Source organism: Leucopleurus acutus (genome assembly GCF_964270905.1).
Source record: "Leucopleurus acutus genome assembly, chromosome: 5".
NCBI lineage: Eukaryota > Metazoa > Chordata > Mammalia > Artiodactyla > Delphinidae > Leucopleurus > Leucopleurus acutus.
In genome coordinates, this window is record NC_139147.1 from 129636851 (window position 1) to 129657274 (window position 20424).

General features: G+C 36.5%; 1 protein-coding gene across 1 annotated transcript in view; it reads left to right on the forward strand.

Moving 5' to 3' along the window:
- The window catches only part of TOPBP1 (DNA topoisomerase II binding protein 1), a 77582-nt gene extending 57493 nt beyond the window's left edge, over positions 1-20089 (forward strand). The window contains exons 21-28 of the mRNA XM_082839221.1: positions 1342-1562; positions 2351-2517; positions 2757-2868; positions 4748-4911; positions 5451-5588; positions 8340-8429; positions 8567-8728; positions 19269-20089. Of these exons, the coding sequence (XP_082695347.1) occupies positions 1342-1562; positions 2351-2517; positions 2757-2868; positions 4748-4911; positions 5451-5588; positions 8340-8429; positions 8567-8728; positions 19269-19412 (1198 nt within the window). The 3' untranslated portion in view covers positions 19413-20089. The remainder of the gene's footprint in view (positions 1-1341; positions 1563-2350; positions 2518-2756; positions 2869-4747; positions 4912-5450; positions 5589-8339; positions 8430-8566; positions 8729-19268) is intronic.
- The last annotated feature ends 335 nt before the right edge of the window (positions 20090-20424 follow it).

The following is a 20424-nucleotide window of genomic DNA, read 5'->3' on the forward strand; positions in this document are numbered from 1 at the left end:
CCTTCTTCCTTCTCTTGTTCCAGGCAGTTCTAGAATTCTTACTTGGGGACAGGAAGCAGAGGTTAATTCCATACGAAGCAACTGCTTCCTGTGAGGCATGATTAATACATTTTATTACCTCCCCTGAGAAAGAAATGATTTTAAGATCCAGTTTGCCTTGTTTGAAATTGATTCAATGGATAGTCCCCTCAGTTCTTAATATTAGAATTAAATAATATTGGTATTAAACAGTAAGTGCATATATATATGTGTATATATATATTTAAGCAGTTACTTCTTATTGGAACTACATGTGTTTTGTATTCTCTTTATAAATCTGTCTTCTAGGGAAGGTGATTACAGATCTTAGTGTGATGTGACTTAAGTTCAGTAGAATAACTTCATCTTTTCCTTGATAGAAAAATCTCTGATGAATTATGGTACTTATATCTTGAATTAATTTAACTGTGCATTTATCTACATTAACTGTATATTTCATGAGACTATTTCTTTTATCTGAGTACTGAGCAAAAACGGTTTTTTGTTTAATAGACCAGATCATGTTTTATCATTTTAGAGGGCCTAAATCTTGTGTCAAAGTCAGAGTAAATAAATAAGCTCTGAGAATAAAAGGCCATCTTCCTTGTATTTGAGGCAAATGAACACTTTGGGAGTACCATCAGCTTTGGCAAATTATTTTTACTAAGATTCCATATATATATGGAATTGAAATATTCAGTATACACAGTGAAGGAAGATATTGGAATTCTATTTACTTTCCAGTGGAATTGTTACAGTTATACCATAAAAACATGTTTCACCCTAGTTCACTGTAAGGCTGTTCTACCTAGACTTTGGGAGGTTTGGTTACCAGTAGCCAAAAGAACCTGCTTTTAAGGCAGCCTGTAGATAGTACACTTCCTGTGTAATTATAGTTCTTACTATTTCCAGTGATAAAAATACAACTATTGATTGGTCAGCAAAGTAACCAGGTTTCTAAACATTACCATGTTACCCTAAGACTATATAATTAAGAGAAATCCCTTTTTAAAAGCAGTAATCATTTAGAATTTTTTAAAATTTCTTGACAGTAAACTCCCCCTTTGAAGTTTTAAATATATGGACATTCAGTCAAAATATGTGTTTCATTTTCTAGGTAAAACAGGTAAGTTTCTGGAAGAAACATTTTAAAAATTAAACATTTCCCGAAGTTCACTTATTCAATAAGTATTTTCAAGTGCTTACTATGTGCTAGATGGTGGACATATAAAGGTGAACCACCAATTTACAAGACTTACAGAATTTATGAGTGGGATTTTGTTATGGCTATCCGTTAGTAAAATTGTGACTTTTATTCCTTAGGCAATCTCGTCAAACAGTACCTGATGTCAACACAGAGCCCTCCCAAAATGAACAGATCATTTGGGATGACCCTACAGCCAGGGAAGAGAGAGCAAGACTTGCCAGCAATTTGCAGTGGCCTAGTTGTCCCACACAATACTCTGAGCTTCAGGCTGATGTTAAAAAATTGGAGGATTCTCCTTTCCAGGAGCCTTTACATGATTCAGAAATTGCTGAACAGGGTAATGAGAAAGAAATCTATTTAGTTGTTTGTATTAGGTACATGTTGACCTCTTGACAATAAACAGATAAGCACCTGTGGTTACTGTGGTTCTCTGAATTGTACATGCAAATGAAAAACTCACTAGATGTTTTAAGTTTAAACCCAAACCTTAGATTTGGGTAAATTGAAAAATATATTTTGATTCTTAAATTTGGAAATTTAGGGTTAGGCATTTTTTTCCTGTACATTTTTCCAGTCCTTTTTGTGTTGTGTAGTTAATGCTTGGTTTTTCTTCCAGTCATCTTAGTTACATTTAAGTCTTCTTCTGAATTCCACCCAGCACATACCTACATTTGGAGTTGTATGTGTTTCTTTCTGGATTCCCTATCCAACTTCCTTGGACTTTACCTTGAAAACAAAATACTTCCCATCTCTCATCATTGGTCATTTTACCCCCCTTTCTCTTTCACATGATTATATCTCTATACTAGATATATAGATTTATCTCTGCTTCTGATTTTCTTGAGGTGTAGAATTGCTCTCACTTTTAAAATTTTGTTTACATTTTACTGGTGAGAGCGTGGTACTTAAAGGGTTAGGCAAACCCACAGAGATTTGCCCTTTTAAAGCTAACTAATTGCATTTAATTATAAGCTCTAGAAATAGGTTACTTTTTTTGCATGTACTCTTTACATTCCAGAATTTGTGTTTAATTTCATCTTGGCTAAGACAGATGAGGGTATTTCCCAGACTTTGTTCTTAGTCGTATTTGGATAACATCACACTGCAGCATTTTATTGCCCTCAGCTGTCTGTGATCCTGAGAACATATGTGTGACTGAAGCCCCAAAACACCCGATCTCTGAAGAACTGGAAACTCCAATAAAAGACAGCCACCTGATCCCTACGCCTCAAGCCCCCAGCATTGCCTTCCCCCTAGCCAACCCACCTGTGGCTCCACACCCTAGAGAAAAGGTTCGTTTATCCTTAGTTTGGTGATAAGGCTTTTGGATATTACTCTTATGCTGCATTCAGAATTTATTGATATCAATATCAAGGGTTCATCGAATGTTGAAAACTGCATTTCTTTGCACTCTATTATTATTTCTATATTTGATAACTCAGACGACTAAGTAAAATGTCACTATAAAAGAACCATAGGCCTGATAACTTTTTAATGTTAATTTTTTCTAAAATAAACTCTTCCATTCCAGATTATAACGATAGAGGAGACTCATGAAGACTTAAAAAAACAGTACATATTTCAGTTGTCATCTCTGAATCCTCAAGAACGTATTGATTATTGTCATCTGATTGAAAAACTAGGTACAAGTATTTTACTTAGGTCAAAAATGTCCCATATAGTAACCTTATTTGGAAGTCAAATGTAGCTAATTATTGATATCATTTGTAAGCTGTGGAAATTGAGATTAAAAAGATGGGTAACTTGCCTCAGACCATACACTGAGTCACCAGTAGAACTTTGATTTTATAAAGCTCTAATCTAAATCTAAAGTCACTGGGTCATAGGATTTAAATATTTAAAGATTTAAATTGAAACCAACCATTAAGGTTTAAGAATCTTATGCTGCTTTGAGCATTTGTTCATTGTTGAAACCTTGGACAAAATCAATGGAATTATAGACTTAAAATATGATTAAAACTACATTTTTATGAAGTTGAAGGTACAGTGACATCCAGACAGGAGCTCCTCCTCATGTGACATTCTTATTCCACTAGTTGTCAGGCTCTCCATCTGACACCATTCTGAAAGCAGCATACTAGGAAGGTAAACTTTCTAGGAGCTACATTTTAAAGAGAGGAAAGAAAGAGGTGAAATTAATTTTAAATATATATTTTATTTAACCTAGTATATGCAAAATATTATATTCAATGTGTAATTAGTATAAAATATCAGTGAGATAATTTACCTTTTTTTCTTACTAAGTCTTTGAAATCTGGGATATATTTTACACGTACAGCACATCTCAACTTGGACTGGCTGTGCTTCAGGTGTTCCGTAGCCACATGTGGCTAGTGGCTACTGTATTGAACAAAGCAGCCCTATAGAGTTAAGAACATTACTGGGAAGAACTTAATATGACAGCTTGACCTAGAGAAAACATTAAGAAATAATGGTTGTTTTTAATAGTGGCCCTGAATCATCAAGAAAAGATTAAATGTCATTTAGTGCTATCCTTTTAAGGATGTGGAGAACTATTTATTCTGTTGGTCACGGAATAAATTTGTTATGTAGAGTTAGATATTGATATTAGTAATGGAATTTTTACCTATTGTTCTTTTGTCACTGTGATTCTGGGTGAGTTACTCTGTACCTGTGTCCTCATGTGTAAATTGCACATAACAATAGTGCATTCATAGAGTTGTGAGGATTAAATGAGTTAATACTTTCAACTTTCAACAGTCCCTGGCATGTATATAGTAAGTGCTCAAAAAGTCTTGTTGCTATTATTAGTCATCTGTAAAGCATGAGTGGAGTTCCATTGTTTTGTTGGAATCTTAGAAAGTTCTTGATACTCTGCCTAACCTCTAAAGTGTAATCAAAAGCCATGCTTTACATAAGCTTACATTTACTTATGCCTTCTTCTGTCCTCAAAGTCAGACTTCATAATACATATCTGAAAAAAGGGTTCAGCTCCCACCTTCTTCATCTCTATTTACTTAGTGTTTTCCTCCCAAGCTTCTGTGTGGGTCTACTGACCTTATTTCCACTAAAAGCAGAAGAAATAGTTTCCCCCTTTGAACAAGGATTTAGTATTGAGAGAGCAAAGAATTTTTGTTAATTATATTAGATCTGATAGTGGCATTGTAGCTGTATGAGAAAATTTCCATGTATTTTAGAGATGCATACTGAATACATAGGGATAAATTAAAATGATATCTGGTATTTGCTTTAAAATGGTTAAGCCAAAAACGGGGTAGTTTGAAGTAAGGATGGTGAAATTTTGATAATCTTAGAACCTAGGTAGCCAGTGTATGGGGGTTCATTTTACTGTTTTATCTACTGTTGGAGTTTAAATTTTCATAATAAACATTATTTTATTAAAAAATATATGTAAAGTATGTTAGGGGGTTTGTTTATTGCTACATTTTGTTTATAAATAATTCCTCTGCATAGTTGAGGTACATTTTCCCTGAGGAAAATTTAAGAATCAATAAAGTACCTATATTTTTTCTAATCAAGGTGGATTAGTGATTGAGAAGCAGTGCTTTGATCCCAACTGTACACACATTGTTGTGGGACATCCACTTCGAAACGAGAAGTATTTAGCTTCAGTGGCAGCTGGGAAGTGGGTGCTCCATCGCTCCTACCTTGAAGCTTGCAGGACTGCTGGGCGCTTCATGCTGGTGTGTATGCAAATTCATGTGAAGGGTTGTTTTTCTTTAAAAGTAAAGGTCTTAATAACTGATTCCAGCACATAAAATATTAAGCTAATTATTTGAAATATTTTGGTTCCTAACTGACCATTGCAGTAATATCTATCGTGTACTTTTTGACGTTTTCAATCAAGATCATTCAGGGATCTCGCCTGTGTAGACAGGTAATCAAGCTGTTAATACATACCTCTTTTGAGACCATGTCCTTCTGTGAAGTTCATCTTACAGTAGGTGAAGCCCAATAATCTATTACCAATTGCTAAGATATAGTTATCTGTTTCTTAGAAATGTATGCAATATTCTTCTGATTTCTAATTAAAAGCCAGATATACTTGACTTTCATACGAAGCCAAATTAATCTACATTTCCTCCATGCTCATAAACTGATGCTTACTTAGTATCCTCTGTATTTAGAGGAATGGAATGTATAGCTTGTAACTCTTATTAGATTGTGGATTCTTTGAGGACATATTCTATGAACTCAAAAGTTTGTTGGACTAATTCTCTAGGAAGAAGACTATGAATGGGGAAGTAGTTCCATACTTGATGTTTTGACTGGAATCAGTGTACAGCAACGAAAACTAGCACTTGCAGCGATGAGATGGAGGAAGAAAATCCAGCAAAGACAAGAATCAGGCATTATTGAGGTATTAACGTATATAATTATGTAGGTAGTATAAATGGCATTCGATGTCATGACTAGTCCAGATTTTTTTTTTTCAGAGAATGTGCTTGACAAAATAAGAATAATTCTATTTGTCTTTTATCACTTGATTGATATACTTAATTTGGACATTCTAAATTGAGCTTAGTGTTGATTTCTAATTCTTCTAATTATGATCAGCAGTAAGATATATATAATGTTGATAGCTCTCTTAAAAATCATTTATATGTGTAAAATGTGACCCATACTGTATTTCTTCCAAAGAGTCTTTCTAGCATCCAGCTTCAGGGCTTCTCAACTTGGGGTCCACAGACTCTCCCAAAGGAGTTTTATAGATCAAATTCAGGAAGGCTATATACACTTTGTTTTTGTTTTGTTTTGTTTTGTCCTTTATTGGAGTATAGTTACTTTACAATGTTGTGTTAGTTTCTGCTGTACAGCAAAGTGAATCAGCCACATGTATACATATATCCCCTCTTCCTTGTATTTCCTTCCCTTTTAGGTCACCACAGAGCACTAAGAGGTCCCTGTGCTATACATTCTGTTCTCATTAGTTATCTATTTTATACATAGTACTGTATATATGTCAATCCCAGTCTCCCAATCCATCCCACCCCCTCCCTTCCCCTCACTGGTATCCATACGTTTATTCTCCACATCTGTGTCTCTCTGCTTTGCAAATAAGTTCATCTATACCGTTTTTCTAGATTCCACATATATGCGTTAATATACAGTATTTGTTTTTCTCTTTCTGACTTATTTCACTCTGTGACAGCCTCTAGGTCCATCCACGTCTCTACAAATGACCCAATTTTGTTCCTTTATATGGCTGAGTAATATTCCATCATATATATGTACCACATCTTCTTTATTCATTCCTCTGTTGGTGGACATTTAGCTTGCTTCCATGTCCTGGCTATTGTAAATAGTGCTACAATGAACATTGGGATCCAGGAAGGCTATACACTTTGGATGGGGGAAGAAATACATCCTTATTTTTACTAACCTCTAATTGAAAGTTAACATTTCCTTCATTGTAAGTCTAGGCAACAAATCGCAACACTATGAACAGTACTATGATTTTGCCCCACAGGAATCAGATATTTTTGCTTGTATTATGATTGCAACTTGAAATACTGTTTATGTTTGTCACAACTTTAAAATAGTACATACAGACCTCCCCAACTTGGCGATGGTTCGACTTTATGATGGTGCAAAAGTGATACACATTCAGTAAAAACCATAGTTTGAATTTTGAATGTTGGTCTTTTCTCAGGCTAGCATTATGCAGTACAGTATTCTCTGGTGATACTGGGCAGAGGCAGCAGCCACAGCTCCCAGTGAGCCACGTGGTCATGGGGGTAAACAACCGATATACTTAAAACCATTCTGTTTTTCACTTTCAGTATAGCATTCAATAAATTACATGAGATGTTCAACCACTTTATTATAAAATTGGCTTTGTGTTAGTTGATTTTGCCCAACCACAGACTAATATAAGTGTTATGAGCATATTTAAGATAGGCTGGGCTGGTAAGCTATGATGTTCAGTAGGTTAGGTGTATTTAAATGCTTTTTTTTTTTTTTTGGCTGTGTTGGATCTTAGTTGTGGCACATGAGATCTTCATTGAGGCACATGGGATCTTTCATTGCAGTGCATGGGCTCTTCATTGGCGTGCGGGCTTCTCTCTATTTGTGGCATGCAGGGTGCATGGGCTCCTAGTTGTGGCGCGTGAGTTCCAGAGCATGTGGACTCTGTAGTTTGCAGCACGCAGGCTCTCTCGTTGAGGCATGCAAGCTCAGGAGTTGTGGCACACAGGCTTAGTTGCCCCACGGCATGTGGGATCCCTGGGACCTGACCAGGGATCGAACGTGCATCCCCTTCATTTGAAGACAGACTCTTTACCACTGGATCACCAGGGAAGTCCCTTAATGCATTTTTGACTGAACCGTATTTTCAACCCTATGATGGGTTTAATATAGAAGCACGTCTATTATTATGTCACAAATTTTGAAACATTTTGATACTTTTCAATAAAATGGTTTCTTTTGTAATACTTTGTATTTTATTTTGGACATTTAAAAAACATTCATATGGTATGGAAATTACATCTCAATATAAGCTGTTATTTTTTTTAAGTTATTTAGAGAACAGATCCATAGGTTTTACTAGACTTCCAAATGGATCCATGGCTCACAGAAAGGTTAAGAACCTGAGTTATATCATCTTTTGTGTTATATTCTGAGTTCTCTGCTGTCTCTAAGTCCCTGTTAGCCTTGATTCCCTTTCTTTTAAAGTAATTCCACAGGCTTCTGTTAATTGCTAATTCTGTACTTAAATATTTTATGTTTCAAATTTGTAAATATTTTCAAGAGAAATATTAACTGGAGGCTTCATCTCATCTAAGAAGCTGTGCTTTAGGCTCTACCTTTGATTAGTTTTAAGAAAAAAATAGTAGAAAAGACTAAACAAATGTCACGTTGCTTTGTTTTAATGTTACCAAATCATTAAATCATTTTCCTTCATTCTTCAAGTATTTATTGATGGGCTGCTGTGTGCCAGACACCGTGGCTATGTGTTTCAGAGTATTCTGACCAAGATAGTTATCAGTGTGTTCATCAGAAGTAAAGGTTATAAGGTTATTCATTGACAGAGAAAATAATGTATTTTTTATATTATTTTGTCATTTATTTTTCCAAATAATTTCAACACTGATTATTTTTTTATTTGTAGGGGGCATTTAGTGGGTGGAAGGTTATTTTACATGTCGATCAGTCCCGAGAAGCAGGATTCAAACGCCTTCTTCAGTCAGGAGGAGCAAAGGTTTGTATTGACAAGGTTGCTGTGATCAATTCTTGATTTTCTGTGCTTTGTGAAATGGTAATCCTTTATGTGTAGATTATACAGTTGAACTACTTTGAAACACTGATAGATTGTGATGCTTTGTGTTTTTTCCTTAGGTGCTACCTGGTCATTCTGTATCTTTATTTAAAGAAGCTACACATCTCTTTTCTGACTTTAATAAACTAAAACCAGATGACTTGGGAGTTAATATAGCAGAAGCTGCTGCCCAGAATGTGTACTGCTTGAAAACGGAATACATTGCTGATTTTCTTATGCAGGTTTGTAAGATCCTGTCCCTGACCTCCTCACCACCAGAAATGTGCTTATATGCATAGAGACATAACTGCACAACAAAACCCTCGGCTTGTTATTCATAGACTGTTAATCTCTTGTTAGTCTCCCCCATTCAACCCCTTTCAGTTTCAGTCTATTTTTTAAAATAATGAAAACCTATGTAAACATTTAGCCTAGAAGTTAAATATGAAATGGGTATAAAAATCTGGGTACCTCTAAAAGTGCCCTCTAAAATGTTGGAATATAAAGAAAGCAGAAATTGATTGCACGAGTCCAAGGAGAAACATTTACCCAAGGGTCCTTTTTAAATTTTCTTGACCTTTTGTTTTGATACACTGTAAATACCTGTGTTAGACAGTAAGGGAAATGAAACACTTACTACATGGAGGGCTCACTATACTCCTGTTCAGAATTGGCCTATGTTGGGTGATTTGAATGGGCAAAGAAAAATCTTGACACCGGAGTGCCTAAAATGCCATCAGGAATCAGCAAGATATGACACATGATTGTAAATGTCTTACAACAAAGGATTTCAAACAGGTTAGTGTAGAAGTAGGGGGAAGCCAAAACTAACCTGCTTTGTGGTGGTTGTTGCTTGTTTTTGGAAGTTGGTCAGCTTTTAATAGGAGTGCCTGAAACATGCATGCAAAGCCTCTGTCATAAAGCAGTGGGGTGTATTGATTAGGACTTAGTAAACCAGTACTAGCTCTCCTTGAACATCTAAATAACTTTTTAAAAATCTCTATTTGTTGAGACATGAGGTTTTAAAATATTACCCACTGGGAAAAGGGCAGGGATTGGGGGAATGTAGAGAACTTCCCATACCTCATCCCTCCAGAAATTTCTGATCGTTTCAGGGATACAGCTGCCATCTAAGATGGGACCCAACATAGATTAATTGCTTAAACTTGTGCTGTGTTAAACTTGTACATGTGCTATAATTTGGGGGTATTTTTTCTTTTTACATAAAAAAGAGTGTATAGAAAATATGTTCTGGTTAAAGAATAGCAAAATGTCATTCAGGTGCCAAGGATAAGAAATAGAAGATTGCTAGTCCCATAGGAACTCCCTGTTGCTCCTTCCCGGTTGTTCCTGCCTTTCTCAGGGTTGTAATGTGTGTCAAATACTAGATGTCTGGAGAAACACATTGGGGGAGTGAGCTGCTCTGTATTTCTGCATCTGAGCTTATTATTGCCTATCTCTAGCTCTCAGGAGTAAGTCAAAACAGAACACTTCTATAGTGTGAAGCAGCAGGCTAAGGAGGGGAGAGCAGCAGCTTCATGTCAAGTTCATGGCCAAGATAAGCCAAGCACAGATAGGACTCTGAGATAGGCTCACCCCAGTGTTCTGACTTCAGCTTAGAAACTAGGTGTGGTGGCTGCAGGGATCTTTGTCACCCTCTGTCTACTTCTGTACACTGCCATCGTCCCGGGAGCTCCATTCACCACCATTTGTCTCTTTTCTGTTGAATCTCCTCTTTCTGAATTGCATGTCATCCTGATCTGCTGTCTCATTGTGATGGAGGTCTCTTCTCGTAACTTCTTGAGAGGGAACACATGGAAGGTAAATTGAGACTTTCTATGTGTGGAAATTCTTTTTTCTATTCTCATTCCTACTAGACTGATAGTTTGGCTGGGCCTCAAATTCTAGGTTGGAAACTGCTTTCTCTTAGACTTTTGATTGTTTGTCTCCTTCTAGTATTGCCATTGAGCAGTCTAAAGCCATCTGATTCTTAATCCTTTATATGTAACTGTAATCTACTTAGGAAGTTCTTTTTGCCCCAGTTTTATGAAATTTCAAAATGATACACTCTCATGAGGATCTGTTTATATTATGCTGGGCACTTGGGCCCTTTCTGGTCTGGTAACTTCTGTCTTTGAGTTCTGGGAAATCTTGAATTATTTCAATGATGAGGGTTTTTTTTCCCACTTTCTGTTCTCTCCTTCTGTACTTCTGCTATTTGTATATTAGATTTTATTATTTTTCACTTATTTTTATCTTTTTGAGAGATTCTTGCAGTTCAATATTCTATCAACTTCATTTTGCTATCATGTTTTAGACCTGTTTTCATTTTTTGAATTTATATTTTATTGTTTTAATGTTTTCTTGTTTCATTGATTAATACCTTCTGTGAGCTCTCAGAGGATTTATTGATGTATTTTTTTTAAGTTTTCTTATCTCTGCATAGTTTCTACTTCTACCAAGCTGTGTTTTTCCCTTTATCTGGGTTTTTATCTTCCATGTTAGAGGAATTTATCAGATATCTAGTAATTCTTGGTTTTCTGTCCATGATTAAGAGTAGGGGGTAGGGACTTCCCTGGTGGCACAGTGGTCAAGAACCAGCCTGCCAGTGCAGGGGACACAGGTTCGAGCTCTGGTCCAGGAAGATCCCACATGCTGCAGAACAACTAAGCCCGTGTGCCACAACTACTGAAGCCTGCGAGCCTAGAACCCATGGTCCTCAACAAGAGAAGCCACTGCAATGAGAAGCCCGCGCACCGCAATGAAGAGTAGCCCCCGCTTGCCGCAACTAGAGAAAGCCTGCACACAGCAATGAAGACCCAACACAGCCAAACGTAAAAATAAATAATTAATTTTTTTAAATATCACTTAAAAAAAAATAGGGGGTAAAAAGCTGCTTAGAAGTACTGAGCATAGTTGGGTCTTGTCCATTTTGAGCTGGGTGAGATGGTGTGGATGAACTAGTTATTGGACACGTCTCCTAGATTCATAACTTTATGTGCTTCTTGAATTGTTTCATTTTTATCCAAAGAGGAGTCTTCTGATCTGCCTAAATGATGAGTCTGGCCACCTTTTTTTTTTTTTTTTTTTTGAATTGAGATACAATTGGCATATAACATTAGTTTCAGGTGTACAAAATAATGAATGATTCAGTATATGTATATTTTACGAAATGATCTACGCAGTAAGTCTAGTTAACATCCATCACCACACATAATTACAATTTTCTTTAATCTTGTGATAAGAACTTCCAAAATTGAGTCTCAACAACTTTCAAATATACTGTACAGTATTATTAACTATAACCATTATGCTGTGTATTATATTCCCACAGCTTATTTATTTTATAACAAATTTGTACCTCTTGACCACCTTTATCCATTTTGCCCACCCCTCACCCCCCTGCCTCTGTCAAGCAACCACCAGTCTGTTCTCTGTTGTATCTATTGAGTTTTGAGGGTTTTGTTTTTTTTAGATTCCACTTAACAAGAGATCATACAGTATTTGTATTTCTCTTTCTGACTTTTTTTGCTTAGCATAATGCCCTCAAGGTCCATCCATGTTGCCACAATTGGCAGGATTTCCTCTTTAATGGCTGAATCATATTCCATTTTGTGTGTGTGTGTGTGTGTGTACGTGTACATACCAGTTTTCTTTATCCATTCATTCATTGCTGGACAGTCATGTCTTGGCTGTTAGATATCTTCGAGTTAGTGTTTTTGTTTCCTTTAGATAAATACCCAGAAGTGGAACTGTTGGACCATATAGTAGTTCTGTATTTAATTTTTTGTGGAACCTCCATACTGTTTTCCAGAGTGGCTGCACCATTTATATTCCCACCAATGGTGCACAAAGTTTCCATTTTCTCTGCATCCTTGCCAACGTGTTATCTCTTGTCTTTTTTATGTTATTGCCAACATGTGTTATCTCTTGTCTTTTTTATGTTAGTTATCCTAATGGGTGTGAGGTGGTATCTCATTGTGGTTTTGATTTGCATTTCTCTGTTGATTAGTGGTGTTGAGCACCATTTCATGTACCTGTTGGCCATCTGTATGTCTTCTTTGGGAAAATGTCTATTCAGATCCTCTGCCCATTTTTTAATCAGATTTTTTTTTTTTTTGCTGTTGAGTTGTATGAGTTCTGTATATATTTTGGATATTAACCCTTATCAGATATATAATTTGCAAATATTTTCTCCCATTTGATAAGTTGGCTTTTCATTTTGTTGATGGTTTCCTTCACTGTGCAGAAGTTTTTTGGTTTGATATAGTTTCACTTGTTAATTTTTGCTTTTGTTACTTTGCTTTTGGTGTCAAATCCAAAAAATCATCACCAAAACCAGTGTCAAGGAGCTTGCTGCCTGTTTTTTTCTAGGAGTTTTATGGTTTCAGGTCTTATGTTCAAGTCTTTAATCCATTTTGGGTTTATTTTTGTGTATGATATAAGATAGTGGTCGAGTTTCATTCTTCTGCATGTGGGGGTTCCGTTTTCCCAACACTATTTATCGAAAAGACTGTCTTTTCCCTATTGTATATTCTTGGCACCTTTGTCGTAAATTAATTGATCATGTATGCATATGTTTACTTCTGGGCTCTCTAGTCTGTTCCATTGATCTGTTTTTGTGCCAATACCGTATTATTTTGATTACTGTAGCTTTGTAATATAGTTTGAAATCAGGGAGCATGATGCTTCCAACTTTGTTGTTCTTAACATTGCTTTTGGTATTTGAGATATTTTGTGGTTCCATACAAATTTTAGGTTTGTTTGTTCTGTTTCTCTGAAAAATGCCATTGGAATTTTGATAGGGATTGCATTGAATCTGCAGACTGCTTTGGGTAGTAAGGATATTTTAACAATATTCTTCCAGTCCATGAGCACAGCTTATCTTTTCATTTATTTGTATCTTTTTCAGTTTCTTTCATCAGTGTCTTACAGTTTTCAGTTTACAGATGCTTTACCTCCTTGGTTAAATTTTTTCCCAGGTATTTAATTTATCTTTTTTTAATTTTTAAATTATTTGTGTCTTTATATTTAAAATGGCTTTTTTGTAAACAGGACATAGTTGGGCCTTGCTTTTTATTATCTGGAATGTTTAGTCCGTAATTACTGATACTGTTTTTTTTTTTTTTTTTTGCCATTTGTTTTTGGCTTGTCTCTTCAGTTCTTTGTTCGTCAGTTCTTCTTTTCTTGCTTTTTTTGGTATTTAATATTTTTTAGAATTCCATTTCATCCATTGTCTTTTTTTTTAATATTTATTTATTATTTATTTGGCTGTGTTGTGGCATGGGGGATCTTTGTTGCCATGTGTGGGATCTTTGTTGCAGCTTGCAGGATCTTTAGTTGCTGCACGTGGGATCTAGTTCCCTAACCAGGGATCAAACCCAGGCCCCTTGCATTGGGAGTGTGGAGTCTTAACCACTGGACCACCAGGGAAATCCCCTCCATTGTCTCTTTTTATTTTTATTTTTTTTGGCTGTGTTGGGTCTTCATTGCTGCACGTGGGCTTTCTCTAGTTGTGGAGAGCAGGAGCTACTCTTCATCGCAGTGCATGGCCTTCTCATTGCTGTGGCTTCTCTTGCTGCGGAGCATGGGCTCGAGGTGCACAGGCTTCAGTAGTTGCAGCACGCGGGCTCAGTAGTTGTGGCTCACAGGCTCTAGAGGACAGGCTCAGTAGTTGTGGCGCATGGGCTTAGTTGCTCCACAGCACGTGGGATCTTCCCTGCCCAGGGCTCAAACCCATGTCCCCTGCATTGGCAGGCAGATTCTCAGCCACTGCACCACCAGGGAAGACCCTCCATTGTCTTTTTAAAGCAAAAACTTCTCTTCTTTTTTTTAGAGGGGCGGGGGTGTTTTGCTCTACAGATTACAATATACTTCCTTAATTTTTCATAATCTTCCTAGAGTTAATATTGTGCCACTGCATAAAATGCAGAAATCTTGAACCATATAGATTCCTTTGCTTCCCCTGTTCTTCAAACCAAGGGCCAGTAAACTATAGCCCACAGGCCAAATCCAGCCCTCTGCCTGTTTTATTAATAAAGTTTTATTGAAACCCAGCCACGTTCTTACATTTGCATATTCTCTTTGGCTGCTTTTCCACTACAACTGCAGAGTTGAGTAGTCGCAACAGAAATTTGCAACTACTAAAATATTTAATGTCTGGCCCATCTATCTGTTTTAGCCCCACAAGTACAGTGTTATACTTTAAGTAAGTTTTGCTTTAAACAATCCAATGTATTTTAAGGAAATCAAAAGGGGAAAAAGTCTTTTATATTTACCCTAATGTATACCATTTTGAGTGTTTTTTTTTTCTGAATATCTAAGTTTCCATCTGGTATCATTTTCCTTCAGCCTGAAGAACTTTCTTTAGTTTGTAGTACAAATATGATGGGGACCAATGCTGGTTTTCTTTTTTTCTCTTTTTTTTGAAAATGTCTATTTTACCTTTATTCTTGAAGATTCTTGGCAGGATATAGAATTTGGGGTTGAGTTTTTTTTCTTCTTCTGGTACTTCAATAAAGACTTCATTCTCTCCTGGCCTCCATTGTTTCTTTTTCTTTTTACTTTTTAACAAAATATTTATTTTTTAAAATAAATAATGTTTTTTGGCTGTGTTGGGTCTTAATTGTGGCACTTGGGATCTTCGTTGAGGCATGCAGGATCTTTGTGGCATGGGCTCTTCATTGTGGCACACAGGCTTCTCTTTTGTTGTAGTGTGTGGGTTTTTTTCTCTCTCTAGTTGGGTCACATGGGCTCCAGAGCGCCTGGGCTCTGTAGTTTTGTGGAATGCGGGCTCTCTCGTTGAGGCGCACAGGCTTAGTTGCCCCAGGGCATGTGGGATCTTAGTTCCCTGACCAGAGATCGAAACTGTGTCCCCTGAATTAGAAGGTGGTCTCTTTACCACTGGACCACTGAGGAAGTCCTAAGGCCTCCATTGTTTCTGATAAGAAGTTAATGATAATTTGAATTGTTCCCCTTTATGCAATGTGTCATTTTTCTCCTGGCTGTTCTCAGGATTTTCTCTTCATCTTTGATTTTCAACCATTTATATTTCCAGGTATGGTTTCTTTGTATGAATCCTGATTGGTATTCACAAAGCTTCTTTAAACTTATGTCTCTCACCAAGTTTGGGAAATTTGGGGCATTATTTCTTCATTCTGCTATTTTTCTGCTTCATTCTTTTCTGTCTGGGAATTCAGTTACTCATGTTACTCTTTTGATATTGTCCCACAGGCCCCTAAGCCTGTATTCACTTATTTGCAATTATTTTTCTCTGTGCTCTTCTGATTGCCCAATTCCTGTGTATCTATCTCCAACTTCACTGATTTTTTCCTGTTATTCTCATCTGCTCTTAATCCTATCCAGTGAGACTTTGATTTAAGTCTTATATTTTTGGACTTCCCTGGTGGCTCTGTGGTTAAGAATCTGCCTGCGAATGCAGGGAACGCGGGTTCAATTCCTGGTCTGGGAAGATCCCACATGCCACGGAGCAACTGAGCCTGTGCACCACAACTACTGAGCCTGTGCTCTAGAGCCCGCACGCCACAACTGCTGAGCCTGTGCGCCACAACTACTGAAGCCCGTGTGCTCTAGGGCCTGTATGCCACAACTACTGAGCCCACATGCTGCAACTACTGAAGCCTGCGTGCCTGGAGCCCATGCTCCACAACAAGAAAGCCACTGCAATGAGAAGCCCACGCACCAAAACGAAGAGTAGCTCCCATTTGCCACAACTAGAGAAAGCCTGCATGCAGCAGTGAAGACCCAACACAGCCAAAAATAAATAAAATTTTTTTTTAAGTATTACTTGTTTATATCTAAAATCTCTTTGGTTCTTTTCTGTGGTTTCTGTTTTTGTGCTGAGATTTCCTCTGTTCACTCATTTCAAGCATATTTTCCTTTATATCATTAAGAACAGTTATAATAGCTATGTTGCAATTGTCTACTATTTCCAACATCTGGGTCATGAGCAAGATGTTCTGTTACTTTTTTTTTAATTAAACTTTTTATTTGGAAATAATTGTAGATTTACATGCAGTAGTAAGAAATAATACAGAGAGATTCCATGTACACTTTCTCCAGGTTACACTAGTGGGTAGCATCTTGCAAAAACAAGGATATCCTTACAACCAGGATATTGGCTTTATACAATCCAAGCTTATTCAGATTTCCCCAGTTTTACTTCTATTCACGTATATTTGTGTATTTAGATTTCTGCAGTTTTATCATGTGTAAGTTCATGTATCTGTCACCACAGTCAAGATACAGAACAGTTCTATCACTACAAGAATCCCTCTTTTTTTTTTTTTTTTTTTTTTTTTTTGCGGCACGCAGGCCTCTCACTGTTGTGGCCTCTCCCGTTGCGGAGCACAGGCTCCAGACGCGCAGGCTCAGTGGCCATGGCTCACGGGCCCAGCCGCTCTGTGGCATGTGGGATCTTCCCAGACCGGGGCACAAATCCATGTCCCCCGCATCGGCAGGCGGACTCTCAACCACTACGCCACCAGGGAAGCCCAAGAATCCCTCATTTTTTAAAACTTAAATAAATGGAATTAATAATAGTGTGTAAACTTTGGCAATTGGCTTTTTTCACTCAGTAAAATTCCTTTGAGTTTCATCCAGATTGTTGCATTCTTATGCAACAATGAATACTTTTATTACCTTTTATTGCTGAGTAGTACAGATGTACCACAGTTAATCATTAACCTATGGAAGGACATCTGGGTTGTTTCCGTTTATGTACAGTTTCATATGTGAAAATAAGATTTCATTGCACTGGGATAAATTCTCAAGAGTGTGTTTACAAAGTGGGCATATTTTACATTCTCACCATCAATGTATGAGTGATCCAGTTTCTTTGTATCCTCATCTGCATTTAGTTGTCATTTTTTATTTAGCCATTTCATTTGGTATATGATCTCTCTTGTGATTTTAACTTGCATTTTCCTAATGGCTAATCAAAGTGAACATCTTTTTGTGTGCTTATTTGCCATGTTCATATCCTCTTCCTTGAAACGTCTCTTCATGTCTTTTGTCCACTTTGTAATTGAATTGTTTTTTTTTACACTTGAGAGTTGTTTATAATAGATACTAGTCTTTTGTTGGATATGTATTTGCACATATTTTCTTCCAGTCTGTGGCTTATATATTCATCCATTTACCTTTATCCTCTTTTTTTTTTTGGCTTAGCCACACAGCTAGCAGGATCTTAGTTCCTCAACCAGGGATTGAACCCGTGCCCCCGGTAGTGGAAGCACTGAGTCCTAACCACTGGACCACCAGGGATCCCCTACCTTTATCCTCTTAACAGGAATTTTTGCAAAACAAGTTTTAAAAAAGGTTTTATAGTTTTTACTTTTTATGTCTGATAATACGTAGAGGTATAAGGTTTAGGTCAAAATTGTTAGGAGGTTGGTTGAGGGGTTTTCTGCCTCAGCATGTCCAGTTGCTCCAGCACCATTTGTTAAAAGAACTATACTCCATTTAGTTGCACTTGCACCTTGGTCAGTATTCAGATGTGCATTTTGTGTGGGTCTATTTCTGCATTCTCTGTTCTGTTCCATCAATCTATGTGTCTTTCCCTCTGCAAGACTCTTAATTACTGTATACATAATAAGTCCTAATATTAGGTCGTGATTCCTTCCTCTTTATTCCTCTTTTTCAAAATTGTTGTTGCTATTCTAGGGCCTGTACTTCTTTTTGACTGTGTCTTTATATGTAAATTTTTAAATAAGTCTGTTTGTCTATAAAAATACCTTTCTATGATTTTGATAGGAATTACATTAAACCTACAGATCAGTTTGAGTGTTTGACATCTTTACTATGTTAAGTCTTTTAGTCACTGAGGACAGCTTATCTCATTATTTAGATTGTCTGATTTCTTTCATGGGCATTTTGTAATTTTCAGTATATGTATATTTTTTTCTTAAGTTGATACTTAAGTATTTCCATTTTGGGGGGGTGATTTTTTTTTTCTTGAGAATAGTTCATGTTCTGCTTCTTCACGTGTATAGTAATTATGGATGTATCCTAGAAATTACAAATCAGTTGTAGAGACTAGATCCTGTCATGTTCTTCTGAAGAGGACCATTTTATTTGTTTAGCAGGCAGTTTACTTGGCTGACCCTCCGCAGTGAGTGGCAGCTCAAATCTTAGTTGGGTTCTTTGAGCCTTACCTTGAGTCTCTGCACATACATGATTTAGGGGTCAAGCAAGGATTTGGTCAGTGTTTATAACACAGAGTTTGGAGCTCCTCCCAAACTTTCTGGAATTTCCCACCTCATTTTCTAGTGCTGTGGTTGCCATTCTGTCCTCTGGTTCTTCAAAGTTTTCTGTTAAAGTTTTAGCCAGTCAACATGACACAGACAGGGGCTTCTCCTCAGACTAAAAGCCATAAAAAATGAAAAGGGGAATTCATCCCATTCCATTCAAAGATTTTCAAAAATTTACACTAAACATAATATCTCACAGTTAAATGATAGCTATTAACTGTATTTTACCATATTTTCCATATTCTGTACTTAATCCATATTTTACAGATGAAACCATTAAGATCTGAGCTAGCCCCACTCTGCCTGAGCTATAAACTCATTTTTCTGATAAAAGGTGAAATTTTGTTACACAGGATCTGTCACTAATGGTGACAGGTGCTAAATAGCTACCTTGAAAGACAAATGTTTAAGTTTTTTGGTCATAAAGCAGAGTAAAGGAATCTATTACCTAATTAACAGTTTGAAATCTGAAAAAAATGAACAATGTTGGGGTTTTTATCCCCTTTTATAGGAATCTCCTCCTCAAGTAGAAAATTACTGTCTACCAGAAGCTGTTTCATTTCTTCAGAATAATAAGGAACCTGGGCCTGGATTCTCACAAAAGAGGAAAGCTCCTACAGAGAAAAATAAAATCAAACGACCTAGAGTACAGTAATTGTATTTACTCAGTTACCAAACATTAAATGTGTTTTAAATTAATAGCTTGAATGTAACTGTGATGGATTTGTATAGTAATTTAAAGACAAGAACTTGAAGAATTCAGCTTCAGTGTAACAATGACCCTGCTTGAAGTTAGTTTTTAACACCTGAAATTTTAATCATTGAAATATTAACTGTTCCTGAATGGAAAGTTACCTAAAATAACAAAGTGCAACTCCTCAGCTAACTTGTCATTAAACCATATTGACATGTGTAAAGGGCTTTTTGTTTATTTATTTTCTTGTAAATATCTGAGTCTGTAGCTTAGTAGAAGTTTTAGCAAGGTGATAGATTTTGCCTTAAAATGTCTGTTTTAATTCATAACAACAAGGAAATTATCAATTGGGATTTATTCTTGTTTTCCATGATTTTTAGCTTCTCACCATTTTACCTCTTTTTAACAGGAGCCTGAGCGCAAGGTTTAATGAGGAACTGAGGCTTTAAACTTAATGTGTGTGTATATATGTATATGCATGTTTATACAAATCTCCAAGAGGTTTTCCAAGTCTGGACGCCAAAACTTCGAAAATAAGGACAGTAAAGAATAAAAGTAGTGACTCAAAGTAGTTCAAATAAGTTTTTAAAAAGAAAAGCATTCTGGTATCCATTTTCTTGTTGAAGCAATAAAAGATTTGTAAAACACATTAAAAAGTGAATCTAGTCATGTTTCTGATGTTGTTTATATAGAATATTGGTCTAGTGGGTTGAAAAAAAAGGAACTACAAAATTGCAGTAGCCTCTATTAATCTAAACCTAAACACCAGGTACTGCATGCATGACCACAATTCTCTAATTATAAAGCTACCTCATTTTGTTTGACTGTAATTTTGATGTAAACTGTTCAATTCCTAATAATTGTTTTAAAGCCAAATTCAAATGGTGATGGATTAAAGTCCTCAACCTGGACATCAAACCCCTGAAGTTTTCATCACGTTTTCCTCTAAATGGAGTAGGGGTTATCCTTGCCC